Genomic DNA, 25,424 nt, shown 5'->3' with positions numbered 1-25,424 from the left:
GATTGGCTGGGGAAGAGTCCTGTTAGGCAGTTGCGGGGTGGTGGTTACTCAAGGGGAGGAGGTGGTCAAGGTGAAGGACACAGAACAAGATGGAGTGGGCCGGCGTAGGCCCGCTCTTTCAATGTGGTTTGAATAGAGCTGTACTACTAAAACGAATTCACAGTTAACTTCCAAAAAATTATCACAGTACAGTAAGTGTGTATCGGAGGCTGGGCTCCTTGTTTGGGGCCAAATTTTCTTTTCTTTTTTATTTTTAACGTTTATTTATTTATTCTGAGAGAAAGAGAGCATGCGCAGGGGAGATGCCATCCCGTGAATTCAGTCACGTTATTACCTATGTGACTTATTACTGGGGTGTTTATAAGTTGAAACAATATTTTCTCCAGCATTAAATAAGTTTGTAAACCTGTTGGGCCCCAGCTGAGGTGGATTTATCTTGAACTGACTGAAGCTTAAACTTCAGGTCTCCTCACTTACATAGGCCCCTTCCAAAGTCTTGGGAGGGACCCTGGCAATTCCTGTTCGCATAATTTTGCATGTTTTGATGAGGCAGGATTTCCCAAAATAGATGAGGTTCAGACCCTACAAGGCCTTGATTCACCCCTGGGTTTCAGGTAACTATATCTCAGTAAGTTTTTTGAATGAAGCCTCTTACGTTATTGATAAACACTGAGTGAACACGTTAGCGGTGTGGTAAAGTCTATTTTGAATCTGAAATCCACCTCAAAGCCATGCCAAGAGTTTATTGATAAGGTACCGCTTTTTGAATGGTAGTAATAATCCTGTTTCTTTCAGATGAAATCAGGAATGAAATATATTATGGAAAACCAACAGTGGGTGATAATCCTAAATGTTAAGTATAGTTGTTTTTTTTTTTTTTTCCTGACTTTAAAGTGCTTCTCCTTCATTCACCTACACAGGTCCAGACTGGTGGCTTATTTTAAAAAATTCACTTCATTGGTTCTAACAGTACGAGCTCCATGATTTTAGAAGCTGAAGGACTCTACGATGTAGAAAGGCCGTACCTTCTCGGGATAGAACACATTCACATGCTGGCTCGTGTGTGGCGCATCAGTATTGTGCCAAGAACATAAGCTCTAAGGGAGAATAAGGAAAATCTAAGCCTTACCCCTTTTGAATTATTGTTGAGAATATCATTGAGGTAGGTGTGGCCACCCTCTGAAGGCAAACTCGAGCCGCAGTCACAGAGACGCCCTAACGCTCCCCCAGTCAACCGGCATCTGCTTCCTTTTAGACAGCTGTGTGCCCACAAAAGTTGACACACTTCAGGATATTGTCATCGCTTTTTGGTATGTACTGGAAATCCTGGCAGCTTCTTCTCAGATTCGGAAAGGCATAAACGTTAAGGATGAAGATAACAACTCAGGGCTGTCCTTTTGGGGTGATTTAGGGTAACTTTTATTATTTTCCGTGTGTGGTAGTTCAAAAGCTTTGCCATAGTCATACCCAACTATTACTTTTCTTCTCCCAGCTGCATCTGATTCTTCCCACGTATATACCAAGGCATCTTCTTTCTCTGGGAAGCATGGTAGTTGCTCCTCCGCCCCATATCATTTCTTTAATACCTACCTCTATTAGGTATTTACTGCGCTCCGGCACTATGCTAAGACCTTTCGCTTGTGCTGCAAGTAAGACAATGTGTCTTAAACTCTTAGAATAGAGCCTGGCACGTGGGAAGTGCTCCGGACGTGGCCCCTCACACGGCACTTCATTTTCGTTTTTCCAGCAACTCTTGTGATACAGGTAGTAGTATCCTCATTTTGGGGATGAGGAAGTTGAAACTCAGAGACATCGGGTGACTTGCCTAGGTTCACACTGTCAGTAAGTGACAGAACCACTTCAGAAGCTTCGCGAGCAATACAATTCCGCATTCCCTGGCACTAGGTAGGACCTGAATGACAACTGGCCTTTTGGGCGTCGTCCCTTGGAGTCGGCTTCTCACTGGAATAGGACCTTTCGAGCAGGGAGCTCCTTTTCCCTATGCTTCTGGAGCTCCTGGCCATGCCACCTATGGGCATCCCCAGGCTTCCTGCTCACCGCCTGGTGCAAATATCACATCGTCACTGCTAGGCACCCACTCTGTGCCCAGCCTTATGCTAGGTGCTTTGCACATGCTCTTTCCTTTAATCCTCAAGTTGCCTTATGAGGTAAATGCTGCTAAAAAGACTCGGAGACGTTCGTTACTTAAGTCCCTTCACCAGGAAGTGACAGCCAGAATTCAGACCTAGGTCTGCCTGATTCCAGGGCCCTCGCTTCTTGGGCTGGTCCTCACTGCCAGAAACTCCTCTTCAAGGCTATTCTCAGAACTTTAATTAAAACATAGGCTCACCATTTCAGATTCTTTAGTCTTCGCCCCTCCCCCCGCCCAACCCCTGAGAAAGGATTTACGTGATGCCGTTAGATGTCTTGTATTGAGGGGCTTCACATGGGGAGTCATGTTCTCATGGCTCATGGACCTATGTAGATGAATAAAGGAAAGGGGTTATTCTATCCCCAAGTACTTCAAACATACTGGAATAGGGTCTAGATCACTCTACTTATTTCTTCAACTGCTTTCCTCCAAGGAGCCAGTTTTCCCTCCATGCCTTGGGATTCCAGCATAGAGAGTTTGGAGTTTGTCCTATTTGAAATTTATTTTCACTGCCTGCTTTGGACATTTTTTCAGCTAAAGCCGTTAGGATTTCAGTACATTCAGGACAGTGGTGACAAGCTTCAGTCCTCAAGTCTTCTCTGTCTCCTCAGTTAATGGAAAGGAAACGTAGCCCATCTGTCTGGACCTCTGTAGAAGAATTTGGAGAAAAAAAAAATAACACGTAAGAAATGTTCCCTTATTTTGTGAGCTACCTTTAGGCTGTCCCGTTGCTCTGCAACAGAAAGCTTTTGCAAAAATACTTGAGTTTTCCTCTTCAAATAAGATACAGTTTTTTAGAGGATTTTTTTTTTTTTAACATTTATTTATTTTTGAGACAGAGAGAGACAGAGCATGAATGGGGGGAGGGCCAGAGAGAGAGGGAGACACAGAATCTGAAGCAGGCTCCAGGCTCTGAGCTGTCGGCACAGAGCCCGATGCGGGGCTCGAACTCACGGACCGTGAGATCGTGACCTGAGTGAAGTCGGACGCTCAACCGACTGAGCCACCCAGGCGCCCCAGATACAGTTTTTTAAAAAACAAAAAATATCTAGAACAGTATTTCTTCAACTTTGATTATGAGACAGTCTTTGAGGATAACGGTTGTCATGTTTTACTCCCATAAAGATAAGCCCACGAATATCCAAAAGCCAATAGACTGAGTCAGCACACCTTTTATCTGTAAAATGAGGGAATTGAACGGAAATGGAGATGATCTCTAGTGCAACGTCCACCGTTCGTTCGTATCGCAGTCTGTGGAAAAACAATTGCTGTCGGTCCAGCAGATGTAACCTGTCGGGTCAGTTCTCATTCTCCCCTTGGCTCAGGCACAATAGCTCCATGAAGAAAAGGCGGCACTAAAGACAGGAGGAAATAGGATAATTTGGAGTGGCCTGTATTTTGTTTTCACTACAGGTAAACACGGGGCATTCATCTCAGCAGGAGGGCTGCCTGGGTAAGAGGAAGCACTGAGCCGATGGGTATAAGGCCATGGGTGAGCTACCAGGAAAGAGGGGGGGACAGTGGGGGTAGAGCACTGAGATAGTTGGGGGGAAGGATAGCAAACTACTAAATTGTTTTGGCTGCATAATTCGTCATAGTCTTTCTTAATAGGGAGCCGGGGGTGGGCGCGGGGGGTGGGGGGGAACAGTGGGCAGGGGAAGACACGCACGTGGAAGAGCTTACTTGCACAGAGCCCACCAGTAAGCTTGTAGGTATTAATGCCATTTTTATTTTTTCAAAGCCAAAGGACATTCAGAGCCTCAAGGTTGAGGAACTGTGTTTAACCAGACATGTGACACTCACGTTCTTTCTCTTCATAACATTGTCTGACTGGATATTAACTAGTGTTACACAAACCCGACATGTTAATGGGCCTGACAAAACGTAGAAGAATGGGCTGGAATAGGACGAATAGGGGAGTTTCCAAGGCAAGAACAAAAATGCATGGCTCCCAGCCGCACCGCTAACTCCCTCTGACCTCCGTTGTGGAAGAGTTTGAATCTTCGCTCCCCTTTTCTCCACCTACTAACATGTTTGATCTCCTGGCAACTGGTTCTCTATTTATCACAACATGGTTCTTTTTTTTTTTTTTTCAAATTGAGATATAGTCCGCATAATAGAATATGCAACATTATAAAGTATATAGTCCAATGGTATACTTTGATAGACAATAATCACTGCTAATTCCAGAACATTGTCATCACCCCCCTCAAAAGAAATACCATACCCATCAGCCTTTACTCCCCATTCTCGCCTCCTCCCAGGCCCCTGGCAACAACTAATTTACCTTCTGCCCCTATGGATTTGCCTATTCTGGACATTTCGTCGAAATGTGTGTCTCGTTTCTTTCACAGAGCTTGTTGGCTTCCAGATTTATCCGGTTGTAGCATGTTTCAGTACTTCATTCTGTTTTTTAATGTTTCTTTATTTTTGAAAGAGAGCGCACACACAAGCGGGGAAGGGGCAGAGAGAGAGGGGGACAGAGGATCCAAAACCACAGAGCCTGATGTAGAGCTCGAACTCATGAACTGTGAGATGACGACCTGAGCCAAAGTCAGATGCTTAACCGACTGAGCCACCCAGGTGCTCCAGTCACATTTTGTTCATCCATTCATGAGTTATTGGACATTTGGATTATTTTGACTTTTTGGCTCTTATGAATAATGCCACTATGAGTATTCATGTACAAGTTTTTGTGTGGTCATATGTTTTTAATTCTCTTGGGTACATACCTACGAGTGGAATTGCTGGGTCATGTAGTAACTCTATATTTAACCCTTTTGAGGAACTGCCAAACTGTTTTCCACAGTGACTACACCATTTTACATTCCCACCAATGTATGAAGATTCTGGTTTCCCCAAATCTTGCTACCACTTATCATTGTCTCTCTGTTCGATCATAGCCATCTTAGTGAGTGTAGAGTAGTATCTCATTGTAGCTTTGATTTATATTTCCCTAATGACCTAAGACATCGAGCATCTTTTCATGTGCTTATTGGCCATTCATGTATTTTCTTTGGCGAAATGTCTCTTCAAATCCTTTACCCATTTAAACATTTGATTATTTGTCTTTTTACTGAGTTTTAAGAGTTCTTTATATATTCTGGATATTCTGGATACTAGACTTGTATCAGACATATGATAGTTTTGGGTTGTTTTGTTATTTTTAAATAAAGTCCAGTTTATCTATTTTTCCTTTGGTTTGTTGTGCTTTTTGTGTCATGTCTAAGAAACTGTTGCCTACATCCAAGGTCATACAGATTTCTCTCCTGAGAGTTTTATAGCTTGAGCTCTTCCATTTAGGTCTTTGACTCATTTTGAGGTAATATTTATATATGGTGTGAAGTGTAGGCATCCAACTACATTATTTTGCATGGGGGTATACGGTTGTCCCAGCATCATTTGAAAACACTAGCCTTCCCACTTTGAATGGTGTTGGCACCCTTGCTGAAAATCAGTGGGCCATAAATGTGAGGATTTATTCCTGGACTGTCAGTTCTGTTCCATCAGCTTACATGTCTGTTCTTATGTCAGTACCACACCGTGATTACTGTAGTTTTGAAGTAGGTTTTGAAACCAGGGCGTGTGAGTCTTCCCATTTTGTTGTTCTTTGTCAAAATCGTTTTGGAGCACCTGGGTAGCTCAGTTGGTTAAGTGGCCGGCTCTTGATTTCAGCTCAGGTCACGACCTCATGGTTTGTGAGATGGAACCCCGTGTTGCAATCTGCACTGACAGCATGGAGCCTGCTTGGGATGCTCCCTCTCCTTCTCCCTCTGCCCCTCCCCTGCTCACACTTTTCCCCACTCACACTCGCTCATGTTTGCTCTTCTGCACAGGTGTGTATGCTCGCTGTCTCTCAAAATGAACAGATAAACTTTTTTTTTTTTTTAAAGATCATTTTGGCTATTCTCGGTCCCTTGAATTGACATACAGATTTTAGAATTAGCTTGCCAATTTTTGGAAAGAAGTCAGTTGGGGTTTTGATAGGGATTATACTGAAACCACAGTTCAATTTGGGGTATAGTGCCATTTTAACAGTATTCTGATCCGTGAACATGGCATATCTTTACATTTATTTCAATCTTCTTTAATTTCTTTCAACAACGTTTTGTGGTTTTTAGTGTGATTCTTGCACTTCTTTGGTTAAATGTTTTCCTAAGTATTTTATTCTTTTGAGTACTGTTATACATGGAATTGTTTTCTTAATTTCATCTTTGGAATAGTCATTGCTGATGTATAGAAATAAAGCTAATTTTTACATATCGATCTTGTGTCCTGTAACCTTGCTGAACTCATTTATTAGTGCTAAGGTTTTTTTTCTACATTCCCAGGAATATGTCTTGTGGTCTTCTAGTTACCCAGGAAGATGTTGGAGCATTTCAAAGTCCCTATGGACATCTCATTTCTCAGCTTTTTCCTTTTAGGCTTTTTGTTTAGGCTATTTTTTGTCTTGTGATCAATTGCCTCACATAGCTGCCAGATTAAAACATTTATCTATAATTGTTTTCGAAAAATGCCCCTTGGGAAGAGGCTATTTAGAGAACTGTGCAGTTCTCAGTGAGGTCAAGGGCAAGGCTTTCAAGTGAAGTTTTTTAGGGACCCCACTAGACAGGTAAAACAATGACAGTTTGTTCTTTGGGAATGAGGCTTTAAGGAACTTCAGCTCCATTTTGTTCCCCTGGGATGTGGGCAGTTTTTAAGGCTATCATCAGGATGGAGAGCAGAGGTTGAGGACAAGTTAAAACAACAGAGCTCACTTATAGAAATTAGTAATTTTTTCTTTAATACATGCTCTCCGGGTTGCTGCAAGCCCATTGGGTAAAATTTCCAAAGTTCTGAGAAAGTTGATTTTGACCATTTTTGCTAGTTGTTGTTGTTGTTGTTGCTTTTACGGAAGGATGAATTTTCAGACGTCCTTCCTTTCTCATTTTCACTGATTCACCTGTAACAGGGCTTTAAAATCTCTAAAGTCTCAGGGCACCTGGGTGGCTCAGTTAACTGCCTGACTCTTGATTTCGGCTCAGGTCGTGATCTTGCGGTCATGGGATCAAGCCCCATGTCAGGCTCTGCACTGGGCATGGAGCCTGCTTGGGATTCTCTCTCTCTCTCTCTCTCTCTCTCTCTCTCTCTCTCTCTCTCTCTCTCTCTTCCTCTGCCTCTCCTTCACTCATACTCTTGTACTCTCTCTCTCAAAAAATAGAATAAAAAAATAAGAAATGAAATCTCTAAAGTCTCAATGATCACAGGCTAATTAAGTACTTAATCATGGGAGATGATTAGAGGAAAGGAATAAAAATAGAAAATGTAATTCTTAGAGAAGCTCTCCCAGATGGAGAGATGAGGTTCAGCAAAGTGTTTCTATATTTAATGCTCTCAAAGTTAAGTTTAAGGTAACGGCTATTTTAAACCCCCTTTTTTTCCATACAAGTTAAATACAGGCTTTGGAGTCAGAACTGAGTTCAGATTCCATCTCTGCTTCTTGACTGGCTTGACAAACTGGGACAAATTATACAACCTCTCTGTACTTCAGTTTCCTCACTTGTGAAATGGGGTAATGATGTATCTATCACATAAGGTTATTGTGAGGTTTAAATGTGAAATGCTGATCACAGATGCCCTATAGCCCAATAGTATTGGTTGTGATGATTATCCTTATAATTTTGCAAAAGTACAGTGATGATTCTTTTTTTTTTTTAATTTTTTTTTCAACGTTTTTATTTTATTTTTGGGACAGAGAGAGACAGAGCATGAACGGGGGAGGGGCAGAGAGAGAGGGAGACACAGACTCGGAAACAGGCTCCAGGCTCCGAGCCATCAGCCCAGAGCCTGACGCGGGGCTCGAACTCACGGACCGTGAGATCGTGACCTGGCTGAAGTCGGACGCTTAACCGACTGCGCCACCCAGGCGCCCCAAGTACAGTGATGATTCTTGAGCAGAGTCAACCTAAAGGCAGATTTTCTTTTCTTTCTTCCTGTTTCTTTCACTTTATTTTTGCTGTAAAGAACTGGGAAGAAAATCTACTCAGCATTTTGGAATAAAGACTGTGTCAAGCAGTGACAAAATGTTATTTATTCAACAAGCCTTCACTAAGTAACTAGTAAATAACAAGCACTCTGTCAGGCACAGGGACAAAAATGACAATAGAGTATGGTCCCTGCCCTCAAGGAGCTGGCAGTCCAGGAGATGGATAAGGAAACGGGATCATATGCCACCTAACAAAGGCTGTCATAGGAGAATACACATGGTGGGGGTATAGCTTCCACCATTTCCTCTTAGATTAATCCCTTTGTCTTTGGCCCCCAAACTGAGGAATTGGTCCTATTTTTGTCTTTAACCGGGTGTTTTAAACTGTGGAATTTTTTACATTTCTAGAGATAAAGGAAAAGCACCTAGAATTATAGAGGACACTAGAAACAGTATTGCCTACAGAGCCTGGGCTTCCTACCAGCATAGTCACTTCTAGGGTTTTCAGCCCAAAAAGTTCTCTGGCATATCTTTGCTTTGCTGTCCACGTAAAAAAAAAAAAATTTTTTTTTCTCTTTCTGTTCTCCACTTTATCGTCCAGAGAGCTGGGTAGTTCCCCAAGGAAGAGTGCTTTACAGAATCTAAGGGTGATTTATAGGCAAAGGCAGAAAATGATTAGTTTTAACCTTCCAGTTCCATACCCCCAAAATGAACATAAACTTTCGTGGTAGTCATTACTGGAAAAGCAGATAATTTTAATTCCATTGCATTTTTCAGAATTATCAGTCGTAACCCTCTGTCAGCTGTTGAAGATTCCTATCTTTTTAAGTTGCCAGCGTTAAAATATTTGTAAGTATTGCAACAATCTCATGGCTCATGAGATGATTTCTGATCTTTTTTGTTGTCATCAAAGGATTAAGTATTTTGCGTTTGGGTTAAAAAGTCGTAATTTAAGTTTTAACTGGGTTATTGAAATAAGCATTATTAGCAAAGAAAAAACGTATACGGGCAAGATAGCCTGCAGAGGGAGTAGTATTGAAGAACACATAACAGACATGGGACTTGTAGATGTGGGTAGAAATACCATTTATCTCAAAGTGGAAAGTGGAGTAAGGTGTATATTAAAAGAAAAAAAGACTAATCAAGAGAGGTGGATGCAATTGAGAATGAAAATGAGGATAAGAGTAAAAAGGATTGTACTGTTGAGCACCAAGGTGATTAATTTGATGATGCACATAAAATGTCTTCATTGGGAGTTTTCTGAAATTATTGTCCATAGCAAGAAAACTCTTGAGCTGACTTGACAAAGAAGCCAGAATTGAAGTAATCACATGTTGTTAAGTATCTTTTTAGGTACAGAATTTTTATCCTTGGGTTCAAATCACGCATGTTTGGGCTTTCTCCTTCAGAGACATGGGATCAACACAGGTGTCACTTACAACAGTTGAGAGCATCCTCATGATGACCCTTGAATTGGAAACACTGTAAGTTGATTTTTCTTATGTGTATTTTCACTTAGTTGTTTATTTAGATTTGTTTTATTGTTTTCTTAAGTCCGATTTTTTGAGGTATAAAATTTACTCTTTTTAAGCGTACAGTTTGATGAGTTTTGACAAACGTGTAGTTATGTAACCACCACGTAATGGTGGTTACATTTGAGACGTAGACCATTTCTGTCACCCCAAAAGGCCCCTATGTGCCTTTGCAGCCAATCCCCTTTTGTCACCACCAGCCCTGGCAACCACCCACCTAATTTTTGTCCCTATAGTTTTGCCTTTTCCACAGTGTCTTATAAATGAAATCATACAAGGGGCACCTGGGTGGCTCAGGCAGTTAAGCGTCCGACTTCAGCTCAGGTCATGATCTCGCGGTTCGTGAGTTCAAGCCCTGCATCGGACTCTGTCCTGACAGCTCAGAGCCTGGAGCCTGCTTCGGATTCTGTGTCTCCCTGTCTCTCTACCCCTTCCCCATTTGCACTCCATCTCTCTGTCTCTCTCTCTCAAAAATAAACGAACATTAAAAAAAATAAATAAATGAAATCATACAGTATGCAGTCTTCTGTGATTGGTTCCTCTCAGCATAATCCTTTTGAGATTCATCCATGTTTGTTTGTTTTTTAACTTTTTTGACGTTTATTTATTTTTGAGAAACAGAGAGCATAAGCAGGAGAGGGGCAGAGAGAGAGAGAGAGACACAGAACCCGAAGCAGGCTCCAGGCTCTGTCAGCGCAGAGCCCAATACAGGGCACGAACCTGCGGAACATGAGATCATGGCCTGAGCCAAAGTCGGTCACTTGTCTGACTGAGCCACCCAGGCACCCCAGAGACTCATCCATGTCTTTGCACATGTCAGTAGTTCATTTCCTTTTTATTGCCGGGTAGTATTGCAGTTGTGAGGATATACCAGTTTGTTTATGCGTGCATCAGTTAATGGGCATTTGAGTTGTTTCTAGCTTTTTGGCCTTTATGAATAAAGTTGCTTGAAACACTTACATGCAGGTCTTCGTATGAGCATATGTTTTCATTGGGGGAGGGGGGGAGGTGGTAAAATACCTAATGGCAGGATTGCTACATCATATGCTAAGTGTATATTTAACTGTTTAAGAAACTGCTTACCTGTTTTCTAAAGTGAATGTACCATTTTGCATTCCAGCCAGCAGTATATGAGATCTTCTATCTATCCTTTCTTCTAATGTCTTTATCTACTTTTCATAAGGTGAATGTTGGCCTTAAAATTGAGTTGGGAAGTATTCCCCTCTCTTCAATTCTCTAGTACAGTTTGTGCAGAATTGGCATTATTTTTTCCTTAAATGTTTGCTAGAATTCACCAGTGAAGCCACGTGGGCTTGAAGCTTTCTTTGTGAGAAAGTGTTAAACTACAGATTTTATTTTTGTAATAGTGCTACTTAAATTACATACTTATTTTTTGGAGTAGTTCATGTCTTTCAGGGAATCTATTTCATCTTGAAGTTATTGACATGAAGTATTTTATAATATTCCCTTATTATCCTTTTAGTATCTGTAGAATTGTAGTGGTGTCATTCCTCTCATTTTTGATATTGATAATTTGTGTCTTCTCTTGTCTTTTCTTGATAAATCTGGCCAGAAGTTTATCAGTTTTACTTATCTTCTCTAAAAAGTGCCTTTTCATTACACTGACTTCTCTATTTTTGTTTTCCTTTTTAAAAATTTCTGCTTTGATCTTTATCATTCCATTTTCTCTCCTTACTCAGTGATGAATTTCCTTTTCCTTTTCTAGTTTCTTAAAAGTGGACACTGGAGAAGATGAATACTATATGAGCAACATCCCACATGTTGACATGTTGTGTTTTCAGTTTCAGTCGGTACAAAATAGTTTTTAATATCCATTTTGACTTATTTGACCAATAGGGTTCCTTAGGAGTGTGTTGGTTAGTTTCTAAATATTTGGAGATTTTACAGATCTGTTAATTTGTTATTTAATTCCATTGTGGTCACAGAACAATATGTTGGATGACTGAAATCCTTTTAAATTTATTGAGGCTTGTTTTATAGCCAATGAATTCTGGTAATAGATGAGAATATGGTCTATTTTGATAAATATTATGTGTCCACTTGAAAAAAAATACGTAGTCTGCTGATTTGGTGTGGAGTATTCTATAAATGTCAACTAGGTCAAGTAGGTTGGTAGTATTTTTCAAGTCTGATGTATCATTACTCATTTTCTAAATATTTTTTTCTGTCAATTATTGAGAGAGGGATATTGAAATCTCCAACTCTAATTGTGTACTTATGTGTCTCTCTTTCCTATTCTCCTTAATATATTTGGAAGTTCTATGATCAGATACATAAATTTTTAAGTGATGTCTTTTCTATTAGTTGACATTTCTATCACGATGGAATAACCTCATTTATCCCTGGTAATATCTTTGCTTTGAAATTGACTTTGTCCTATAGTAAATATAGCCACTCAAGGTTTTGTTTGATTAGTGTTAGCAAAGCATAATTTCTTCCATATTTTTAACCTACTTATATCTTTGTATTCAAGATGAATCTTATAGACAGCATATAGTTGGCTTTTGCTTTTTTATCCAGTATGACAACTCTATCTTTTAATTAGGTGATTATACCATTTATATTTAATGTAATTGTTTATATGATTACATTTAAAGCTACTGTCTACTCTTTTCTATGTATCCCATCTGTTCTTTGTTTCTTTTTCTTTTTCTTCCTGCTCTTGGGTTGATTTAGTACGTTTTATTATTTTTTGGTGGGGGGATATATAGTTACAACGCAGGTTTTGTTATTTTAGTAGCTGTTTAATGGTTTGTAGTGTTCATGTTTAACTTATCACAGTCTATCTTCAAATGATATTATATGATTTCATGAATAGTATAAGAACCTTACAATAAATAGTGTACTTCCATTGTTCCCCTCCTGACCTTTGTGCTCTTGTTTTCATACATTTTACTTTTAGCACACCATATTATTTTTTTTGTTTAAATAGTCAATTATCTTTTTTTATTTTTTTATTTTTGAGAGAGACAGAGTGCCAGTGGGGGAGGGGCAGAGAGAGAGGGAGACACAGAATCTGAAGCAGGCTCCAGGCTCTGAGCTGTAGACACAGAGCCTGATGTGGGGCCTGAAATCACAGACTATGAGATCATGACCTGAGCTGAAGTCAGATGCTTAACTGACTGAGCCACCTGGGTGCCCCTCAATTATCTCTTTTATTGAAGTATATATAGATCATGTAATATTAAATTACTTCCAGGTGTACAACACAGTGATCAATTATATATATTATGAAATGCTCACCACAATAAGTATATTACAGTATTATTGACTATATTCCCTATGCTGTACTTTTCATCTGGTGAATTATTTATTTTATAACTGCAACTTTGTACCTCTTAACCCTTTTCACTCATTTTGTCCATATCTCCAGTTTGTTCTCCATATTTACAAGTGTTTTCTCTTTTTTGTTGTTGTTTATTCATTCGTTTGGTTTTTTGTTTATTTTTTGTTTATTTTTTACCTTGTTTTATTTTTTATTTTTTAAAATTTACATCCAAACTAGTTAGCATATAGTGCAACAATGATTTCAGGAGTAGATTCCTTAGTGCCCCTTACCCATTTAGCCCATCCCCCCTCCCACAACCCCTCCCGTAACCCTCAGTTTGTTTTCCATATTTATGAGTCTCTTCTGTTTTGTCCCCCTCCCTGTTTTTAGATTATTTTTGTTTCCCTTCCCTATGTTCATCTGTTTTGTCTCTTAAAGTCCTCATATGAGTGAAGTGATATGATCTTTGTCTTTCACTGACTAATTTCACTTAGCATGATACCCTCCAGTTCCACCCATGTAGTTGCAAACGGCAAGATTTCATTCTTTTTGATTGCCGAGTAATACTCCATTGTATAGATATATACCCCATCTTTCATCCATTCATCCATCAATGGACATTTGGGCTCTTTCCATACTTTGGCTATTGTTGATAGCGCTGCTATAAACATTGGGTGCACGTGCCCCTTCAAATCAGCATTTTTGTATCCTTTGGTTAAATGCCTAGTAGTACAATTGCTGGGTTGTAGGGTAGTTCTATTTTTAACTTTTTAAAAACCTCCCTACTGTTTTCCAGAGTGGCTACAGCAGTTTGCATTCCCACCAGCAGTGCAGAAGGGTTCCCCTTTCTCCACATCTGTTGTTTCCTGAGTTCTTAATTTGAGCCATTCTGACACATGTGAGGTGGTATCTCGTTGTGATTTTGATTTGTATTTCCTTGATGATGAGTGATATTGAGCATCTTTTCATGTGTCTGTTAGCCTTCTGGATGTCTTCTTTGAAAAACTGTCTATTCACGTCTTCTGCCCTTTTCTTAACTGGATTATGTATTTGATTTTTTGGGTGTTGAGTCCTTTATATATTTTGGATACTAGCCCTTTATCAGATTAGGTCATTTGCAAACATGTTCTCCCGTTTCATCAGTTGCCTTTTAATTTTGTTGATTGTTTCCTTTGCTGTACAGCTTTTTATCTTTTTTTAATGGATGTTTCTTTTTGAGAGAGAGAGCACAAGAGTGGGGTAGGGGCAGAGAGTGAGGGAGACAGAGGATCTGAGCAGGCTCCGCACTGTCAACAGAGAGTCAATGCGGAGCTCGAACTCACAAACCGTGAGATTATGACCTGAGCTGAAGTCAGAAGCTTAACCGACTGAGACACCCAGGTGCCCCAGAAGGTTTTTATCTTGATGAGGTCCCAAGAATTCATTTAAAAAAATGTTAGTTTGTTTGTTTATGTTTATTTTTGAGAGAGAGAGACAGAGTGCAAGCAGGGGAGGGGCAGAGAGAGAGAGGGAGACACAGCATCTGAAACAGGCTCCAGGCTCCAAGCTGTCAGCACAGAGCCTGACACGGGGCTCAAACTCACGAACTGTAAGATCATGATCTGAGCCAAGTCAGATACTTAACCAGCTGAGCCACCCAGGTGCCCCTATTAATTAATTAATTAAGAACATGGACACACACATACATGTATGCATGGGGGGGAGCAGAGAGAGAGGGAGAGAGAGAATCTCAAGTGGAGAGAGAATCCTGATGCGGGGTTCAATCCACGACCCTGAGATCACGACCTGAGCCAACACCAAGAGTCAGGCATTCAACCCGCTAAGCCACCCAGGCACTCCTCAGTAGTTCATTTGTACTTTTGTTTCCCTTGCCTCTGGAGACATGTCTAGTAAGAAGTTGCTTTAGCTGAGATCAAAGAGGTTTCTGCCTGTGTTCTCCTCTAGGATTTTGATGGTTTCCTGTCTCACATTTAGGTCTTTCATCCATTTTGAATTTACTTTTGTGTATGGTGTAAAAAAGTGGTTTAGTTTCATTCTTCTGCATGTTACGGTCCAGTTTTCCCAACACCATTTATTGCGAAGACTATCTTTTTTCCATTGGATATTCTGCTTTATCGAAGATTAGTTGACCATATATTTGTGGCTCCATTTCTCGGTTCTCTATTCTCTTCTATTGATCTATGTGTCTGTTTTTGTGCAGTACCATACTGTCTTGATGAGTACAGCTTTGTAATACAGTTTGAAGTCCAGAATCATGATGCCTCCAGCTCTGTTTGTTTGTTTTTTCCCAGCATTATAATTCGGGGTCTTTTCTTGTTCCATCCAAATTTTAGAATTGTTTGTTCTAGCTCTGTGAAAAATACTGGTGTTTGATAGGGATTAAATCGAATGTGTAGTTTGCTTTGAGTAGTATAGACATTTTAACAATATTTGTTCTTCCAATCCTTGAGCATGGGATGTTTTTCCATTTCTTTCTGTCTTCTTCAATTTATTTCCATAAGCGTTCTATTGTTTTCAGCATACAGATCTTTTACCTCTTTGATTAGGTTTATTCCTAGGTATCTTATGGATTTTGGTGTATTTTTTTTTTAATTTTAGAGACAGAGTGTACACATTGGGGAGAGGGGCAGAGGAGAGAGAGAGAGAGAGAGAGAGAATCTTAAGAGAATCTTAATCTAATCCATGCTGAGAGAGAGAAAGAGAGAGAGAGAGAGAGAATCTTAAGAGAATCTTAATCTAATCCATGCTGAGCGTGGAGCCTGACACAGGGCTCGATCTCACGACCCTGAGATCCTGAGCCGACATCAAGAGTAGGATGCTTCATTGACTTAGCCCATCCAGGCACCCCTTGTTTGTTTGTTTTTTCTGAGATTCTACATATAAGTGAAATCATATAGTGAAATGATATACATACATATAGTGAAGTGAAATCATAACCTATATAGTTACCAGTTCTAATGTTCTTCATTCCTTTGTGTGGATCCACATTTCCGTCTGCTATCCTTTTCCTTCTGCTTAAAAATACTTTCTTTAGGGGCACCTGGGTGGCTCAGTCAGTTAAGCATCCAACTCTTGATTTTGGCTCAGGTCATAGTCTCACAGTTTGTGAGCTCAAGTCCCGCGTTGGGCTTTGCTTGGGATTCTCTGTCTCCTCAGTGCTCTTTCCCCCTTGCACACGCATACTGCACGTGCCCTCTCTCTCTCTGTCTCTCAAGTAAACATTAAAAAAAATACTTCCTTTGGCATTTCTACAGTGTAAGCCTGCTAATGATGAATTCTTCCAGCTCTTGTATGTCTCAGATAGTCTTTATCTTGCTTTTATTTTTGAAAGCTTTGGGTATAGAATTCTAGCTTGATAGCTATTTGGCCCCCCTCTCCTTTTCACTGCTTGAAAGATGTTGCCCCACCGAGTTCTGGCTTACATTATTTCCAGCAAGAAATATGTTGTCATCGTTATATCTTTGTTGCTCTGTATGTCATGTGTGGTTTTGTTCCTTTGGCTGCTTTTAAGATTTGCTCTTTATCGCTGGCTTTGACCAGTTTGATTATGATGTGCCGTGGCGTAGTTTTATCCGTGTTTAATGGATTAAACTAAACATGTAGTTTAATCCATGTTGTGCTCAGAGTTCATTGACCTTCCTGGATTTGTGAGTTTATAGGGTTTACTTATTTGGAAATGTGGGGGCTATTATTTTTTCAAATTTTTTTTATATCTCCTCTCCTTCGTGGACTCTAAGTATACATATATTAGGCCACTTGAAGTTGTTGCACAATTCATTGAGTTAAGTAGAGGCATGGGGTTTTTTCCATATATGAAATACTGTTATAATAACTTTTTTAAATGTCCTTGTCTGCTAATTGTAGCATTTGTGTAGATTATGGATTAGTTTTTGATTGATTGCTTTTTAAAAAAAAAAATTTAACATTTATGTATTTTTAAGACACAGAGAGTGATCAGGGAAGGGGTAGAGAGAGAGGAAGATAAATCTGAAGCAGGTTCCAGACTCCGAGCTCTCAGCACAGAGCCTGATGTGGGGCTCAAACCCATGAACCACGAGATTATGACCTGAGCCAAAGTTGATTGCTTTTTATCCTCAGTATGGGCCATATTTCAGATTTATTCAAACTCTTAGAAGTCTACCCTCTTTCTGTGTGCTCTCAACCCAAAGTGAGACTTTTGGCTTGGAAGGAGTTACCTGTGTATTAAACTACTGATCAGTGTCACCCAGTTCTAATCTCTGTCTCATTCTAAGGATACCATACCCCATGCCATCCTTACCTTTCTGTTGGGCACCTCGGTCCTTCTATCTGTGTATTTGTAATATTCAAGAGCAGCGGTTGGCCACCTGGTCCCTACCCAACCATCCAGGCCATGTGCCTCAAGAATTCCTTTTTGCACAGCCCTGTGATGACTTTGGCCCGCCTCTTCTACCTACTCAAGTAACTCCTTTACCACTAATTTAATTCTCTGTGTTTCCATTTATAGGATATTACCTAGCCGTATGGCCTGCTGTCTCTGCCAGTTTAAAAATACTATTGAGGTTGTCTGTAAGACAGTCAAGCTACATTGTGACAGTACATGTCTGACAAATGGCACACGTTGTGGTAAGTCCTAATTGCCTGATGATAAATTTGTAATTTTTTATTTTATTTTTGGTTTAACTTTTATTTTTAATCAACAATGATAATTTTTTTAAATATTTATTCAGTTTTGAGAGAGAGCATTCACGTGCGTGAGCTGGGAGGGGGCAGAGAGTGAGTGAGGGGGACAGAGAATCCGAAGCAGGCTCTACACTGACAGCAGCAAGCCCCATGCGGGGCTGAACTGTGATATCATGACCTGAGCCAAAGTCGGATGCTTAACTGACTGGGCCACCCAGGCACCCTAACAATGGTAAATTTTTAAACTAATGATGTCATTGCATTATTTTTACTCATTCAGAGTTCAGATCCCTAAATTTCTAAGAACTATTCCTTTGTTAAAAGTCAGATTCTCAGTTACATTATTAAGTCAACTACCCCAAAATGAAAACCTGTTCACATAGTGCATCACAGTTTATAAGCTGATTTTACGTGCGTTAGGTCTCAGGTGCCCTTTGTCTTATAGGACAGGTGGAGATACCTGTTTGCTTATTTTGTTGTTTTTATAAGTGTGTTAAGAGTACACGTGATGCTGATTTCTGAAAAAGTTATATTTGGAGCCTCTGTGTTTCTGTTCCCTAACCAGAAGCTGCTACCCAACCGTTCTAACAGATGAGAGGGCTCTTCTATTCTTGGGCTGTCCAACTCTTGTTCTGAATCTTAAGCTTTTCTATCCAAAACACAGGTGCTTTTAGGTATTTTTCTGTTCTTAGGTTTTATTGGCACTAACTTGGTGCCTTCCAAAATGTGCTTTTGCACCTGGATAGCTTGAATATGGGTCCCTGTCAATGGTCTAGGGCACAGCATAAATTACACTTTGCTACTTCTATAAGTAGAGTTGCTTATTTTCCAAAACGATGTTTTACCAATTATCTTACTCCCTTCTCCCTTAGAGGTGGGCAGAATAGGCATTTTTTTTTTTTTAATCTCCTTTGACAGGCGAGGAAAAATGAGATCAGAGGTGCCTTAGCCTAGCACTCAAGTCTCCTCTCCCGTTTTGGGCGCTCCGCCAGCCCCTGCTCCTCCTCTCTCGTGACCTTTATAACCTCCTCCTCTGACTCTCACCAGCACCACTAAAAATACATTTAATTCTTCTGGAAAAACCCAGCTGCACAGTGCTGTTCAGTGTACACAAGCTGTACGCTTGACCTTCATGTAGTTGGAAGCTCTGGATGGTTCTGTCAGTAAAGCTAGAAATCTGGAAATGAAAGGAAATGAAAGCAAAGTAGGCATTTGACCAAAGTTTCTTTATCCCTTCTGCATTTTAAAACCTCAAGGATCATTCCGTTGATTTTTTTGAACGCCCCACAGTGGCATCTCTCTCATACCTGGAAAATCTCTTAACCTATACCCCACATCTCTGCCCAAATTTAATCAAAGAACCAGGGTGGACTTAACGGGTCTCGTTTTTAGTTTTTTCTGTCTAGAGCTTATGTTACGGGAGGTGCGATATAGGGGAGCAGGGACCAAACAAAGGAATTGGTGGGTGGGCGGAGAGGGCGTGTCCAGATGAGGAGCTGCTAGTGACGGGTGTTGTCCCGTGCATATGTGATGGTAGCAAGAACTCAAGCCCACTGAAGACGTAGAAGGAGGAAGACTCGTGCTCCCTCTGCCCCCGAAGCAGGACAGGGTGGGGTATGTGAAAGCCAGGAGTCGCACTAGAGCTGCACACAGTTTAGCCGAGTATCTTCCAGCCTTGGCTTTTCTTGAGGCCTGGGCAATCGGCCCTTAGGGGCCAATGGAATAACTCTAAATATAGTTATTCACACTATGGAATGTTCTGAGGAAATAGCTACTTTTTCAAAAAACATCTTTTTCTCCTTTGGTGGTTGCCAATCGTAGGTCCAAGTTTGAGTTCGTCTCCTCTCTAAATGGCGCTCAAGTATTTGCTGATTCTTAATTTGCTTGACTGGCATGTATGACTGTGCATTGACAAAGAGCTGTGCTATCAGTCTTTCATTATCAAAACTCATCTCTCCTCCTTCTTCGACAGATCAGGAAGTATACCTAAGGAATGCAGAAGGATCATTCATGAAGGTATTGAAAGCTCGAAAGAAGAGCGCCAGCACGGAGCTGACTATTGAGCCAGAGAAGGCATCCTCAGACATAGATCGTGTCAGTTTGTCAGCCTTTATGAATGAGCAGCTAGACTTCAATGACGAAAGTGATGTCATTAGTGCACTGAGTTACATATTGCCTTATTTCTCGGAGGGCAATCTAGAAGACGTAGAATCGACGCTGTTACCGTTCATTAAACTTCTGTTTTCAAATGTGCAAGAGGGAGACAAGCCCGTGGGTCACTCGATGAATGACACAGGGGACCCGTCTCTTAAACCTGGATCCAACAATTCAACTTACAAGAATAAACTGAGAAAACTCTACTTTCTGGAAAATTTGTTAGATGCAGAAATTCAGGAAAAAATTGATGAGGTGAAAAACAAAGAAAAAACGGCCATGCTTATACATTCCAGCCTTTTAGGTCCCAAGTTTAAACGTCAAATCTTTCCAAAGAAATTGGAAACTGCCCAACCGCAGGAGAAGAGCCTAGACGAAGTTGAGAGTGTGGGGAAAAAGTTCCTGAGAGTGAACAAGGTCATCAAGGGCCCAAAGGGCATATGGAAAAGGCACTTAAAAGAACTGAGACGTCAGAACATCCAGAGGAAACAGAACGGCCAGCCGTCTGTGGAGAACATGGCCAAGGAAAGAAGGCTCAGGAGACCATCCCCAGGGGAGCTTCACGTGGCGCACAGGCCCAGCAAATTAGTGGGAAGCTCCTTCAACACAGAGCCTTCGTTCGTAGAGGAGCACAAGGCAGCGGTCTCTTCTTTCCTGAAGCAATACTCTTTGGGCAGGCCTTTTGCCACCCCGGCTCCAAAATCCCCACCTGACGTGAAAAAAAAATCAAAAGACTTAATGTACAGCATTTTTCTTATACAAGATGCAAATGCTAGAGTTAGAAATAGGAAGGCTTCCGGACCAGCCTCACACCCCAGAAAAACATACCGCTTTCATAAAAGTCGCTCCCGTGTGGTCCACAGAACACCCAAGGCCAAACTGAATCGAAAGTCCAGAAAGGAAAGTTCACTCAGTAATAGACAGCTGCTTGCAAAGAGGCCTCCATCCTCTGCAGTCAGGAGCCTCATAAATTCCCCTTCACGAGAGGATTTTTCATCTCCGGGAGAACTGAGTCCTCAGAAAAATCCTTTTCCAGAATTATTTGCTCCTTCAGGAACTTACAGAGAAAACACTACTGTAGAGAACACTACTGCCCAAAATGTTTCTGACGAAAATATTTCTACAGGAAACACTACTGTGCCAGAACAAACCCTCCCTGAATTCACAAACCGTAAGAATCTTTCCACTGCTAATTCTACTGTTACTGCAGACAACTCTATGCCGACCGTTAAACAAACCAATGATACACAATGGGAATACCACAATGCGGGCACTGGCTTGCCCCCAAAAGCCACAGGCTTCCCTGTGTCAAAGCTCTCGTCCTCAGGTGATCTGTTTGAAATTCAGTTAAACCAGCAGCTACAGTCCCTCATCCCCAATAATGACGTGAGAAGCCTCATTTCTCATGTTATCCGGACTTTGAAAATGGACTGCTCTGAGACCCACATGCAGCTGGCCTGTGCCAAGCTCATCTCCAGAACAGGCCTCCTGATGAAGCTTCTCAGCGAGCAGCAAGAAGTAAAGATGTCCAAGGCAGAGTGGGATACGGACCAATGGAAAAATGAGAATTATATCAATGAGAGCACAGAAGTCCAGAGTGAACAGAGAGGGCAGGAGTCCAGGGAGGTGAGGATAAATCCCGAAATGTGGGGTCTCGACATTTAGGTGGTTTAGGACATGGACCCAAGCACAAGGACCAGGGGCTCCTAGTCCGGGTCTTGTCTTGGCCACATAATTTTGGCTAAGGCAGTGATCTGCCACTTTGCTCATTTAGGAAACAGTGCCGCTGTTCCCAGAGTAGACAAAAAGAGGACCTAACATACAAGATACGTAAATTCTTGAAGAAAATGCTAATGATTAAGATTACATATCACATTAGATTTGGTATATTCCTTAAGAACCTATAAGCGATTCATCGGAAAGAATGGGGTTTTAGAGTCGTTAAAGAATAGTTAACTTTCATCCTATCTCTGTTTTCTAAAAAAATTGGTCTTTCCCTTTTTTTAGCTCACAAAAGAAGTTCCAGGCTATGGCTATAACAACAAACTCATCTTGGCAATATCTGTGACTGTAGTAGTGATGGTTTTGATCACAGTTTTCTGTCTCATTGAGGTAAGGACGACAATTAATTCCGATTCCCAGACTATATTCCTTCTTTATAATAGATTCAGAACCCACAAACTGAAAATCAAAGCCACTTTCCCACCTATCACGACTTGATATCCCTCTTCAGTCTGGAGGACTGAGATATGCTTTGTCCTTTTATTGCAAAGTATATTCCAGGGATTTTAAAAGGAACCCCACTGCCGGGAGACATCTGTGGATTGTAACCAAGATAACAAGCCATTAGCTTGTTCTGAGACATTAGGTCTAAGAAGGCCACAGTTGACATGATAGTAAAATTTCTTCAACTCAAAAAAATGATGTCGATTCGATGCACTCGCCAGGCAGCCTCCTACTACCACTGATTTCTTTCCTCGTTGGCTACAATGATGAGAGAGAAATAGTCTTCAGCTCCATGGAGCTATCAGTCATCTTGGAAGAAAGGGCATGGCTTAGAGATAAAAGTGTCATCTTGTTGATTAATTAGATGTACCCACAGCTCTCTCCTCCACTTCGCAAGGCATTGTGTAAACAGGTTCAGTTAAAACCCTGCAGCTAAAATCCTGCATCAGGCTACTCAAAGCTTGTCATAATTACAGTTGCCTATTCCTGGAGCTTGCCTGTTTACCCTTTATTCAATTATGTATGAATTGAATATATATTCAATATATTTATTCAAATATACCTATGCTTATTTTATATATATATGTGTGTGTGTATATATATATATATATATATATATATATATATATATATATATTGCCATCTGTCATGGCAACCCTCCATTTCAGCCAAAGCAGCCCCTCACCATCCCCTAGTCAGACCATGCCCATTCCTACTTTTGTTGGTGACTTTGCCCACTTGAAATTCCTTTATTTCACTCTGCTGGTGGAAGTCCCATGAGCCTTCAAAAGCCAACTCGAGTTCATCTTTCTTCACAAAGCCTTCCCCGAATACTGTAATACTCCTGGACCTAGTCCTTCTGTGAGATTGTCACCATTTCTTAGGGTCTACAGTGACGCATTCCCCTCCCCTGATAACAAAAATATGCTAAACAGTTTGTTAAAAGGCAGCTCCTCAAGAGAGAAATATCAAGGTCATGGATCCGAGCAGAGATATGTAAGGCTTCCTGGTCTATCAGACTTGAGTAAAACCTGACTGGATGTATTAACTGCTAAGGAGAAACATGTCTGTCTTCTGGAGGGTTGGTCAGTAGTAAAAGCATAGAAATGGTGAGGAAGAGACCAACATGGGCAGTGCCCACCTAGCCTTGCCTAAGAGTAGAGATGGCACCTCAGGCAGCAGATGAGAGTCAGGCCCACCAGCCGGGCTGTGCCCGCGGGGCAGATGGATGGATCTGGCTACCTCAGTCCTTTCCATTAAACACTGGATTCAGCTCATTACTTTTCTTCCACTTCTCACCAAATAGCCTCCTGATTATACTTAAGTGTGCCACAGAGGCCTGTCTCCACAGGAGGTAATGCCCAATCATGTAGACACAGATGCCCTATCTATGGAATGGATGTTTTCCTTATTGTTAAGTCATGACCTGACATTCTGATTTTGATCAATCCTGTGACATTGGTAAGGTGATACTGCCTCCATGTAGAAAGAAGTGCGTTCTCTCTTGATGAGATCAGAGTCTGATTTCTCAGCCTAAGAGCCTAGGAACTAGCGTGGGGTCAACTTACCATGACCTCTGGGAAGAGAAATCATTGGCCATTGTCCAGTCAGTACTCTGCATCTTGAGGTGGCCTGCAGCCTTTTGCTTTTTGGGAAGTTCTATAAACTCCTATTGCCGTTTTAAATTCCTATGTGGTTTAACCTTGTGTGTATATTTTTTTATGTGGTTTCATTATTTCCTCTCCCTACTTAGATGATACACTTTTTGAGGACAGAGACCATGCGGGTTTTTTCCTGTAGTGGACAATAATGATGTTCAAAGGAAGAGATGAGGCATTGTGTCAATTTCACAATGAGGAATAATGCAACCGAATATTTATGTGAAGTAGCCTACAGAGTCCAGCAATAGACAGATCCGTGGGTGACTAGGACTTTTGAAATGTTACCTTTTAGAGGCGCCCGGGTGGCTCAGTTGGTTAAGCGTCCTACTTTGGCTCAGGTCATAATTTCATGGTTCAGGAGTTCGAGCCCTGTGTTGGGCTCTGTGCTGACAGCTCAGAACCTGGAGCCTGCTCTGGATTCTGTGTGTGTGTCTCTCTCTCTCTTTGCCCCTCTCTCACTCTTACTCTCTCTCTCTGTCACTCTCAAAAATAAATAAACATTGAAATGTTACCTTTTAGTATTCAAATCAGTGGAAGAAAATAAATAAATGGTAATAGAACAACTGCTTAATTATTTGGGAGGAAAATAACAACAGATCCCTATTTCTCACCTTAAAAAAACATATTTCAGGAAATGTAAAAAAAGAGAAACAAGAACCCATCACAGTATGAGAAGAAAATAGAATCAATACTTTTATAATCTTGTGGTGAGAAAAAGCTTTGTGACCTGATGCCACATGCAGAAACATTTGATAGATTTGATCGTCTTGTCTGATTTATGCTTGGAATAAACCAGACATCTGATTTAATCCCCACAGTCCTGTGAGGATGATATCACCATCCTTCTTTCATACATAGAAGGGGATCAGCTTAAGGCCCCTGTGGCAAAACCCAAAGCAGAACCCAGCTGTGCCTGCAGTCAGCCTGTGCTCCTATCCCACTGTTCCGTCTCCTTCACGATAAAAACACTGACAAATACTTGAAACATTGAAATTCAGTGAAAGCCCTTGAAAGGATTAATATATTTCATACGAAGAGAGTTTTCTAAATCAACAGGAAGAGGACAAACAATCCGGGGGATCAAGGGGGCAAGGACTACGATGAACAGGAGGGTGTGGACAGTCCGTCACCATATCTGCCTCATGGCTTATGGGACATGGGTCTTGTTAACAAGGCCTTTTCGCCTCATGGTATAAAAATAGTCTCTGATATTTTCTTCTGTACTCTTATAATATTTGCTGTGATTTATTTATTTTTAATCTGTATGGAATCTGTTTGGTGTTTTGGTACGGTCGAGGTAGGGGATCTAACTTTTTTCCCTTACGTAAAGATCCAGTTACTTTAAAATCTTTTATTGAAGGGTTCATTCTTTCTTCATGGATCTAAAATACTACTTTTATCTGGACTCTATTCTATCAATCTGGTTTTCTTTTCCTGTATCAGTATCACGCTACATACTTAACTGCAGTTGCTCTGTAAGAACGTATTTTAATGTCTGCTCTGTGATCTTCTTTTTCACACATTTTGTAGCTATGCTTGCACATTTTCTCTACCAAATGTCAGCTGGCCAGTTTTTGTTTAAAAAACTGTCTTGGGATTTGAATGGGATTGCCTTGAATTTGTAGGTTAATTTGAAGGGAACTGACATCTTTACACTATTCTAGGAAAATAGTGTCTCACATCATGTATTCGTTTCTTCTTAATGTCCTTCAGAAGAGCTTTAGTGTTTTCATCTCATCGGTCTTACCCATTCTTTGCTAAGTTTATTCCTAGGTACTTTATG

General features: G+C 40.8%; 1 protein-coding gene across 22 annotated transcripts in view; it reads left to right on the top strand.

Annotated features, from left to right (window-relative positions):
- LOC122485721 (RAD52 motif-containing protein 1-like) overlaps nt 1-25,424 on the top strand; it is a 54,679-nt gene that overhangs the window by 25,914 nt on the left and 3,341 nt on the right. For 13 of the 22 annotated variants that reach the window (XM_043584819.1, XM_043584816.1, XM_043584818.1 and 10 more), the window contains 5 exons: nt 8,895-8,966; nt 9,527-9,601; nt 17,425-17,543; nt 19,573-21,380; nt 21,762-21,866. The exons of 4 other annotated variants lie outside the window; for them this stretch is intronic. In XM_043584819.1, the coding sequence (XP_043440754.1) occupies nt 8,895-8,966; nt 9,527-9,601; nt 17,425-17,543; nt 19,573-21,380; nt 21,762-21,866 (2,179 nt within the window). Of the gene's footprint in view, nt 1-8,894; nt 8,967-9,526; nt 9,602-17,424; nt 17,544-19,572; nt 21,381-21,761; nt 21,867-23,286; nt 23,442-25,424 lie in introns of those variants that run through there. 5 more of the 22 variants (XR_006297927.1, XR_006297926.1, XR_006297930.1 and 2 more) reach the window with 4 other exon arrangements.

This window comes from Prionailurus bengalensis, chromosome E1 (genome assembly GCF_016509475.1).
Source record: "Prionailurus bengalensis isolate Pbe53 chromosome E1, Fcat_Pben_1.1_paternal_pri, whole genome shotgun sequence".
Lineage (NCBI taxonomy): Eukaryota > Metazoa > Chordata > Mammalia > Carnivora > Felidae > Prionailurus > Prionailurus bengalensis.
The sequence above is the reverse complement of the archived record's forward strand: the minus strand, read 5'-3'. Positions and strand labels throughout refer to the sequence as shown.